The sequence below is a fragment of the Lepidochelys kempii genome, chromosome 2, assembly GCF_965140285.1.
Source record: "Lepidochelys kempii isolate rLepKem1 chromosome 2, rLepKem1.hap1, whole genome shotgun sequence".
NCBI lineage: Eukaryota > Metazoa > Chordata > Testudines > Cheloniidae > Lepidochelys > Lepidochelys kempii.
In genome coordinates this window covers 150,893,926-150,904,520 of record NC_136381.1, presented here as the reverse complement: position 1 = coordinate 150,904,520, position 10,595 = coordinate 150,893,926, and the positions used below count along the sequence as shown (strand labels likewise).

The 10,595-nt window shown below is 41.5% G+C and overlaps 1 protein-coding gene across 1 annotated transcript; it reads left to right on the top strand.

Annotated features, from left to right (window-relative positions):
- Positions 1-274: 274 nt before the first annotated feature.
- IRX2 (iroquois homeobox 2) lies at positions 275-5,927 on the top strand. The gene is made up of 5 exons (XM_073329472.2): positions 275-884; positions 2,414-2,819; positions 3,318-4,022; positions 4,723-4,790; positions 5,460-5,927. Exons 1-4 carry the CDS (start codon positions 642-644, stop codon positions 4,764-4,766), a joined length of 1,398 nt encoding a protein of 465 aa, XP_073185573.1. The 5' UTR covers positions 275-641; the 3' UTR covers positions 4,767-4,790; positions 5,460-5,927.
- Positions 5,928-10,595: the final 4,668 nt, after the last annotated feature.

Below are 10,595 nucleotides of genomic sequence, written 5' to 3'. Positions count from 1 at the left end.
AGCGTGTTTGTGGCTCTGAGCCGGGAGAAACTGATCAGCGGTATCATCCTTTGGCTTCAGCAGTGTGCTCGCTGTCAGACAGAGAGGGTGGCTTGTAACCCATTACAACAGCCTGCTTCCCTCCCTCCGTCTGCGGGGGGAGATGGAGAAGGAGAAGGGGCGGGCCCGACGGAATATGCAGATGAGCCTCTGTGACGGACAGCTCTGCTTTCCAATGTCTCTCAGAAACTCGAGTGCTCCTTCCCTTAACTCTTCACTCTAGACTCTATACTTCCCCCAAAATACAGGCTGGCCGGCGCTGGGGGAGCGGGCTGGCGGGCAGAACTCCATATGCAGCAGCCACTTTCCTGAGCCGGGCTCTCTCCCTCCCTCTCTCCCTGGCTTGCTTCCTCTCTCCCCCTTGTCGTTACCCAGCTACTTCTCCCCTCTCCCCATGCCCTTCTCCTCCTGAGCGGATCCGCCGTTGTGGTGCTGGCCGAGGTGCATGGGGGGCCAGTAGGACACGTCTCATTCTCTGCACAGCTGCCCAGAGCCAGCCGGGGAGAGGGAGCGGGAACACGAAAGCCGCAGAAGGAGCAGCAGAAGCGCCAGGGCCGGTCACCCTCGCCCCCTCCCTGCTCCTGTGCACGCCCGTGCAAGCCATGTCCTATCCTCAGGGTTACCTCTACCAGCCCCCCGGCTCGCTGGCTCTGTACTCCTGCCCGACGTACGGGGCGTCGGCTCTGGCAGCCCCCAGGAGCGAGGAGCTGGCCAGGTCTTCGTCAGGCTCGGCGTTCAGCCCTTACCCGGGATCGGCAGCTTTCACAGCCCAGGCGGCGGCCACAGGCTTCACCAGCCCGCTCCAGTACTCCACAGACCCCGCCACGGGATTCCCCTCCTACATGGTAACTACCGAGAAAAATCCTCTCCTTCTTCATTAGCATCCTCATCCTCATCCTCCTCTGCCCCTATCTCCTACACACGCACCATCAGTAACAGAGCCCGGGCTGCACAGCCACGCGCTGAGCACAAACTCAGCCGCCAGCGTATGTTTTCCCAACACCACGCTCAGAGTGCAGACCCGAGGTGTCCAAGCGGGGCAAAGGGAGAAGAGGACAGGGGCCCTGGCACTACCTCGGACCGGACCCTGGCGGCTCTCGGGGCTTGCAAACATAAAACTGAGCCTGCCCTCGCTCGCGTGTCCGTTAGTAAAGAATCCGCATTGTCTGAAGCAGTTTGGTGGCTGCGTTTTGTGCTGCGGGAGGAGAGGGGAGGATTTCTTTTTTCTTGCTTTTCCAAGCCAACGATTAGTGGAGCTCCGGGAAGTGAGCCCGGTGCGGTTTCAGTTACTTTCAATGCGTTTTGTGCTAATAGTTTAACTGGATTTTAGGAATGAAAAGAAGCATCTGTTTGCGATCTGTGAGCTTCGCTCGTACCCAAGATGGTTGTGGTGGCCGCAGCTTCAGCTTTCACTTTGTTGTCATTACTTAAAAGGAACATTTGAAATTGCGTGTGTCTCTCTGTGTGTATATATATATATATATAGTTACAGTTATATAGACACACATCAGGAATTTAAGGTCGGAGACTCCAGATTGGTTACGATTGGTTCCAGGAAGGGGTGGCAGAAAGGTTAGTTATATAAACCGACGGAAAACCAAATGTTTTCTGGGTGTAAAATACTTCAGCAGAAATGTCGTGCAGTCTCAGTTCAATGCAATGTGAAAGATCTGCCCCTCCTGACTTTCCTGTCGAGGAGCCAGTAGACAAGTGGCTGGAAGTTGCAAAGTGTGTTTGTCAAGTATTAAGAACATTAGGTGATTTTGGGGCCGTAACTCTCCCTTCTCTGGGATTTTTAAACGTCCTTAAAGTTATCAACTTCCTTAGTAATATCTTCAACTTTTCTTCCATTACGCAGACTTAAATAAGCGCAATGCAAACGTTAAAGGGCGAATTAAAATGCTAATTACATCTCATTTAAACAATTCGAAACGGTGCATATCTTCTGATTTGCGAGTTGAATTTGCAATGCATTAGTGCAGTGAATTGCTAAGCGGTGGCTCTGTTGTATTTTCTATAGCAAAAAGGAAACATCTTTTGAACCTTTGAGAGAAACGTAGATAGTAAGGCACTACCTGTAAGGCCCTTTTTAAAATGTCTGCGTGACTCAGAAATAATTTTGGGAAATATTCAATTACAAGGAACTAAAATTAACTGAAGATTAAAAGATCAGCGATTAAAGTGTGTGCGGTTTGGGAGGGGGAGGAGGTAAACAAGATCTTAAAGGCCTTTGTGTACCCTTGTTTGCTATTAGAATAGGAATGTGAGACACCAATCCAAGACAATGCAGATATAATCACTGATCTTTTCTTGACAACTTACTAATGACTAGCAGCAATAACAAATTGCCAACCCACTGTTTTGCCCTTTCCAGGGCTCTCCTTACGATGCTCATACGACTGGGATGACCGGGGCCATCAGTTACCATCCCTATGGCAGTCCTGCTTACCCTTACCAGCTGAATGATCCCGCTTACAGGAAAAACGCCACCCGAGATGCCACAGCCACCCTGAAGGCCTGGCTGAATGAGCACAGGAAGAACCCCTACCCCACCAAGGGCGAGAAGATCATGCTGGCCATCATCACAAAGATGACCCTCACCCAGGTCTCCACCTGGTTCGCCAACGCCAGGAGGAGGCTCAAGAAGGAGAACAAAATGACTTGGGCTCCCCGGAACAAAAGCGAAGATGAAGATGAAGACGAAGGGGATGGAGCAAGAAGTAAGGAGGAAAGTTCAGATAAGGTGCAGGAAAGCAATGAAACTTCAGCAGAGGACGAAGGTTAGGCACAACACGATTGTACTATAACTAGGTAGAAAGGTCCCAAAGGGATACATGTGCAAGTGCCAGAATTTATTTAAATGCACTTTTACTTCCCATATTGTAACCGGGATGCTGCGGGATATATTTAAAACTCATGTCCCATCCCCTCTATGCCGTTTACCCTCAATAGCTTATCTTCACCTTTAACTGATTAATAACGGTAGCAAAGACCGTTTACATTGACCTAATTCTGCAATGAGCCATTCCCCTAAAACAGCTAGCCGGAGCATTTGCGTTAATAATGCCTGTCGTGCTTTTGTACGGGCGCACACAGGAAGCTGCTTTCATGCAGCCGTAGTGATAGCCGGTGGGAGTGTTCCTACAAGTATAATTATACATAAAAGGATTTGATTACAAGCGTCGCTTTCCTATCAGTGGTTGTGGTTGCTTCTCTCCTGTTCTCTTTAGTCTATATAACTGACTGTACCCTTGTCTGTTCGGCTGCTGCCTTTGCAGGGATCAGCTTGCAGGTTGACTCGCTCACTGATCACTCCTGCTCCGCGGAGTCTGACGGGGAGAAGTTGCCCTGCCGAGTAGGGGACACGCTCTGCGAGTCCGGATCAGAGTGCAAGGACAAATACGAGGACATCGAGGACGACGAGGATGAAGATGATGAAGCAGAGAGAGACCTTCCCGCTAAGCCTGTCACTTCCTCCCCCCTCACCGGAGTGGAAGCCCCCCTCCTTAATCACCCCCACGAGGACGCGTCAAGGAACTCCAATAAGACTACTTTGGACAACAGGATTTCCCCCAGTTCCGAGATACAGGCCATTAAGCCCAAGCTCTGGTCTCTAGCTGAAATAGCCACCTCGGACCTTAAAAATCAGAACCTGGGCCAAAGCTGTCAGCCACCGGCTTTATCTTCAGTAACCCCCTCTTCTACTTCTCACAGCTCTGCCTACTCTCCCTCTTCTCTCTTAGGAAGGCACATTTATTACACTTCTCCTTTTTATACCAATTATACAAACTATGGGAACTTTAACGCACTCCAGAGCCAGGGGATCCTGAGATATAACTCCGCAGCAATGGCTTCGAACGAGGGACTAAGTCAGACTGTACTAAATACAAGCTCTGTTCACAAACAGAGCAGTGACTCTTTGAAAACGATCACTAACCAGCTAGAACAACATTACAGGCCCTCTAGTTATGAGTCTAAGAAAGGTAGGTGACTGATTGCTTCTTTTCTTCCCAAAGGCAACATGACTTCTATACACACTGTAGATAAAGAATGCTTATTTGGACAAACACCACTACGGCCAGCAGACAAACAAACCGACAATACTTAAGAAAAAGGAGCTGGAGCTAGACAACAATATATTTTGGGAATTTAAAAATATATTCCCCCTTTTTTTGTATGTAAGGAATAGAAAAAAGAAATAACAGAGGAGTTAAAAAAATCTAGTGGGCTAAATATGTAGCTTTAAAAGGGTTTAAAATAAACCCTTTAATATATATAATTTAAAAACGCTGCTATCTTTACCTTTTGTGCAGTGTTTAGTAAAACAGGACACTAACTTTTTTTTTAATTTTAAGGAGTTAAATATAGTTTTATTCGATTTAAGATAAAGAAAATAAAATGATCCAAATTACCAAATTAGGTCTATCATAAAACCTCTATTTTTCCCATACAGTTTTAAAATTAGTATAACAAATTAATATAATTGTCTGATTTTAAAAAGGAAAAAAAAAAAAGCCTGATACCACCATTATCCAAACTGTAGTCAATTATAAAATATTAATGTAGACGTTCTAAATGATTTAGATATGAATTTTCTGCAAGTGAATTTTGGGACATTCACATACTGTATAATCTAGTTAGGTGGCTGTGTCCTGTGACTAACTGACGGTTATATTTTGACAGATCCCACTGACGTCTTCACAGTAGGAGTACAACCATACCTATAGAAGTGCAATCACACAGCAATGCAAGTAAGTGAGAACATTTTCTATTACACTGATCATTTGGCATCAGGTCCAAGACATATTGCACAGCTGTAAACTTGCTTAACGTTAATTTCCTGCTTCATTACATAAGAGTCTGATTACAAAGTAATATGCTCTTTTCTGGTCTTTTTAAAATCCCTTATTACAGCTTTTCTTCTCTGCTTTATACTCTTTTATAAGTCAGTTTAGAGGGTTCCCAACTCCTTGATATGACCTAAGGTTTTCTTTTACCTTATGTAAAACAAAAATAAAGGAATACTTACATTTTATAGAGATATCTTGAGATCTCTTTTTAAATTAATTTTCTAATAATTGTTATAAGGTAAGGCGCTTGTGTTAAGATATTATTAGAATTGTACATTGTAAATATTTAAAATTAAAAAGCACAATTATAAGATTTCAGCATGCATTTCTAGGAGGTTATGGTATCTCTGAATTGTTTGATGTCTGGTAACAATGGCATCCTTACAACCGTTTATGTTTAAGACTAACCAAAATCCTATAGATCTTTTAAAACTAATATTTTCATGAGAAGAAAATAAAAGAGTAAGCATTTTAGGACCCCTCCCCTTCCCCCCCCCCCCCCCCCAGTTTAATGGTGTTAGTGTGTAACTGAAGGATTTTGGATGATCTGGTTTTTTCCTTGGTCCACAGGTAGGTGTCACAATTGCTTTGAAAAAAGTCAGCAAGCCATCATCTCTCCCCGAGCTAATATATAGAACAAATCTCTAAATCCGGATCACATCTTGTGCCACTGTATAAAGGAAGACCACAGAGCACTATTAAATCTACAGACTCTAATTATTAAACCAGAATTTTGTTGGACATATGTGAGTTTGCTGGTATAGTATAGTTTCCCCAATGTATGTGTTACTTTTGAAAACAGATCTGTTTTTCTCAGGATATCTTGAATTGATCACTTCATTGCCACGGTATATATTCGATAGGTGTGATAGGTTTTATTGTAAAATTTATTTGTAAAAGATGTATACAGTAGAGATAACAAAGATGTGATTGGAGAACTTGAGTACTTACAAAGTGGAAACAAATTTGATATTTATTTTTGTAATGATATAAAAGCTTCTAGTAATTTATGCAAGTTGTATTGCAATGAAATTTGAACTTTTGTAAATAAATTTTGCCTGGTTTTTATTTGAAACATTAATGGTTATACAATCTTTGGTTGTTTAACAAGATTTCTTTACTAATTTATATCTTCAATTGTAAATAAAAACAAACAGACTAGTCTGCAACAATATGGTGTTTTTGGTTCATTTCCCCCTAAAATACTAAATTATTTAGAAAAATCATAAAATTGATAGTAGTCGTAATTTCACTTCATAATTTTTTAGAATGTAAAAAGCCTAAACCAATTAAACAAACTGCAAATACATGCTTTATTTAATTAAAGCTCAGAGTTGTTCTGTATAGATATATCGCTATAGATAGATATAAAGGTACACCTGTATGCACATTTTTTACAAGCTAGCAGAGATGCAGTTATTTTTAGTACTAGCACTTTCCAATGCTATTTTCCTTTTCCATAAATAAAAAATCTTCATAACTCACCCTACTTTGCTATAGCTCAAGCAATCATTTATTTTAATTCTAAGTTATGTCCAGAAGTGCTGAAAATACAAGAAAACAAAATACTCCAGACTCTATTTTTTATGTTTTTCCTCTTCTAAATTGCATGAATTATATCTATAATTTGGTAGTCCTGTTAGAGATCCACCTTGATTAGACTCAGAAGAACAGATACCCCATCATTTTAATTTTCAGTAAAATAATGAGAATCCCCATATAATATAATTTCAGAAAAGAAACGAACAATCATTTATTTCCCCCAAAAGATAAATTGAGTGAATATAATTTACGGTTATAAAACAAGAATAATAGCTTCTTAGATTGCCCTTTAATCAATCATACACTTATTTTTCAAGAGGCTCATCTATTTTATTCCATGATTAATAATGTTCCAGCATGAGAGCATTATTAGATCCCAGCAGGGGAGATCCTGGATGCTTTTAGCTGCTTTGGAATGGTCAGTTGGGGTTCATTATGGTCTGATATTGAACAATTTATAAAATCTTGTCTAAACATCTGCCAGCTCAGATAGGCCGATGTGTCTGAGGATGGAAAATTGCTGGACCAGTTGATATTGACAAACGGAGCTCTCTCCAGTGGCTTTTTGTTCAGTGAAAATTAGTGGCCTCTTGCTCAGGTCTTGTTAGAAAGGGCATTTGAAAGTGATCTTAGATACTTCAGTCAGCAGCCCAGGGAATGTTAACTGGATAAAGAGCTATTCTAGACTGGAGTCAGAAAATACATCCTGATGGTACTAAGGAGAGTGAATTTGTGTGGGGGGGTGGAGGGTGAGAAAACCTGGATTTGTGCTGGAAATCACTTTAGATAAGCTATTACCAGCAGGACAGTGGGGTGGGAATAGGTATTGTTTCATATTCTCTGTGTATATATAAAGCCTGCTGCAGTTTCCACGATATGCATCTGAGGAAGTGAGCTGTAGCTCACGAAAGCTTATGCTCTAATAAATTGGTTAGTCTCTAAGGTGCCACAAGTCCTCCTTTTCTTTTTAAGTAGGGAAAGGGACTTTAAAAAAAAAAACACACACCTTGTATTGGTAACTTACAAAGATGTCAAGCTGATTAAGAAAAATATGTCAGAGAAGGCAGAAATTAGTATTACAGTTCTGGGAAACTGTAGGCTGTCCATAGATAGGTACACTAAAGATCTTTGCGGTGCAGGCCTACTTCAGATATTGCAGGGTGACATGAAGCAACGTTTTAGCCTATAAGTAAAACGCAACTCTGGGTCTGCATATAATACCTAGTACAATTGACAAAAAGTCGATAAATCCTTCAGAGAATGCTTTGCCTTTAGACAAATGTGGAATATTGATTGTGTTCAAATGTTTGCATCCATCTCAAACCTGTTTTTATTGTGCAAAATGGAAACGTTATGAAGATGAACTTTTTTATTTTCCGTTGAGGCATTTGCACTAAAGCCTCTTTTCCCCATCTCTAAGTTAATACTCTTTCCTTTCCACCTCACCCCCCACCCCCACCACTCACTTTTTATGTCCCAGGTCCTCCAGGGGACACAACGTATACATTGCAATTGGTAAAAACCAAACGCTGTGGCAGAGATTAGAAAAGGCTAACGACATTCCTTTGATGTTTATACGCCCAAAGAATTATAAAAGATTTCCATAATTTACCCACCCTTGCTAGTATTTAGACCTGGATTTCTTTCTGGAAAGGAAAGTAGAAAGACTTGGGGAACTCGCTTTTAAATATTCACTATGTATGTAAAACCCAATGGGTTTCTATCATCCTCTTTGAGAAATTCATGAGTGCTCACGGATCAAGATGGACACCACCCAAAAGATCTGGCAAACAAATGTATTTTTAATAGAAAATGAATGGACAAGAATTCCATTGCCAATCTCAGTTAATGTTTAATAATTAAAATTAAAAGCGGGACGAAAGCGTGTCTGTGTTAGGCTTTTGGCACAAACAGTGTGATTACTTCAGGAAGGAAAGAAAGACACTTGGACAATAAAAGAGTACTTTGTGTACAGTTTGTTTCATATTGACGCTAATCAGCCCGTTGGGATTAATATCTCACGCCCATCCCTTTATTTACTCCAAATTCCCCTCCCCCGCATCTTTGTAAGTGCTTGTTTCGGAACTGCTAGAACAAACCCTCCCTTCTCCAGGGCTAGAGGTTTCATTAGAGTTGATTTACCGAAATTCAAGCTTTAATCTCAGGTGGGATCCCCGAGGGACTGGTGCTGTTGTCAAATAGGAACAGAGGCGCGTTCCACTTTGGACTGCCTTTCCTTGCTCCCTTCAAATGTCACCATTTGTTCTCAGTAAAAAGAGTTATTGTTTCAGCAAAGCTGCTCACCAACTGCCTTTGAAAGTTGAAAAGAACTTCACCCACCTTTGTTTGATTGAGGCTGGGAGAGGGGGAGGGAGACGGAGAGACACGGCACAGGCCATAAACAGAAAGGAAAGGATGTGAGCTGCTCCTGAATACAAGTTCACGGTTTGAGGGAGATAAGGAGTTTAAAGAAAGAGTTAACATACATTGTTATAGACACCAGCGTTTCGGTTTCCATTGACTCTGCATGTAAACCATGCAGACCTAATAAGAGAAGAGCTCTGGTAGAGGAAAAAATAAGGGGATCAGGGGCTTATACACACACACACACACACTCTTTGAGGAGATCGCGATTAAAAAAAAAAATCAATCTTAGGCAAAGAAACAAAGAGCAGGGTGTGTGTAACTCCCTGCTACCAGACACAACCGAGCCCATCAGGGGCATCCAACAAGCCATCACACAGTAAAGCCTGTCCCTGCCTCTGTCCTTAGAGGGGCGCATCTTGAACTTCCTGCGCGTCCCTCTTCCCAGACTGCCAGTGACGGGCTCGAGAGTTTAGGGTACATAAGGAATGAGAAACCGGGCCCCAGGCCCGGCAGAGGAGACAGCCGTTAATTACAGGCATTCCTAGCCAGCTAGAACGAAAAAACCCAAACCATCCCGCTTTGGAAATTTCTTCTCTTGTCACTGTTTACATCGCACTTTAAAATTAGTTAAACCTCCACCTAGCCCCGTTAATAAACCGCAGCAGAAATTCGATTAAGTCGAAGATTTTTATCGCGTATTAACGTTTGCAAAAAAAGATTAATTTACAGATATATCGTTTGATAATGTTATGCATTAAAATATTTCCCTAATTCAAGCACAATCTTCTGCTTATTGACTTAACGAAAAACATCCTTTTTCTTGTAGGATAAAAAAAAAAAATGAAGTGCTGTAAAATTCATGCCTTTCTCTTTAACCCGGCAGATGGAAATTCAGGTACGTTACTGGGTTATAAAGAAGATAAAAAACAAAGCAAAAAGTAAAGGGGGAAAAAAGGAGTCCCGGATGTATTTTCAGATGCATTTATGCATTCCGATTTGGGAATACTAGATAAATAAGACAACTTAATTATTCTGAATTGTGAATATTGTTTTGCCCCTTTGACGCCTACTCTAAATAAACACGGCAACAAAACGGTGAATTTCTAACAGCGCGTTTATATTTTGGCCATAAACAATTACAGCGAGCGTTCTTATGACAGGATGTATCCTTTTAAAGGAGCGTTTTACCTGTAAACAGTCTGGCGGAGGTGACAGCTGGACTCCTGCAATCTGGAACAATTCCGACCCCCCACCGAATAAATCAGAGGCGAATTTCACTGTTTTGTACCAGTCAGGGCAAGGTCTACTCTATTTTCCCGAGAAAAATAAAAGCCATGAAATGTAGGGACTTGACTGTCCCGATTTAAGCAAAAGACATTTGCTTCCGAAACGGGAGTTTACTTTTAATGGCTGTAATCTGGGAAATATAAGTAGCCTTAATAGGAGAGAGAAGCTCACCTGAACCTTAGTTCCTCACAACCGTACTACAATAGGCGGCATTGTCAAATCACTTTGCTAAATAAAGTGCTTGAGTAAATTAATTGTGCGTGCTTTAAAAAAAAATAAAGAAATGGCTAAATGCGAATGGTATGTCTCGCTCCCTGTGCAGCAGCTATGCGAATACGGTAATTGGGCTCTGTATTAAATGTACAGAAAAATAAGTATGTGCATTTTTATAGGGAGATAAATTGACAATTTATTGTGTCTAACTTCTGATCAATTATTAATCGTTAATGTCAACAACAGGGTTATAATTACCTTCAGTTATTTAAAGGAATATTTATTTTTCTTCTCTCT

Bases quoted from the DNA above. Each gene is read 5' to 3' on its own strand.
- IRX2 (XM_073329472.2), top strand. From the start codon at position 642: ATGTCCTATCCTCAGGGTTACCTCTACCAGCCCCCCGGCTCGCTGGCT. The intron at 2,820-3,317 runs GTTAGGCACAAC...CTGCCTTTGCAG, and splicing joins AACTTCAGCAGAGGACGAAG to GGATCAGCTTGCAGGTTGAC. The intron at 4,023-4,722 runs GTAGGTGACTGA...ATATTTTGACAG, and splicing joins TAGTTATGAGTCTAAGAAAG to ATCCCACTGACGTCTTCACA.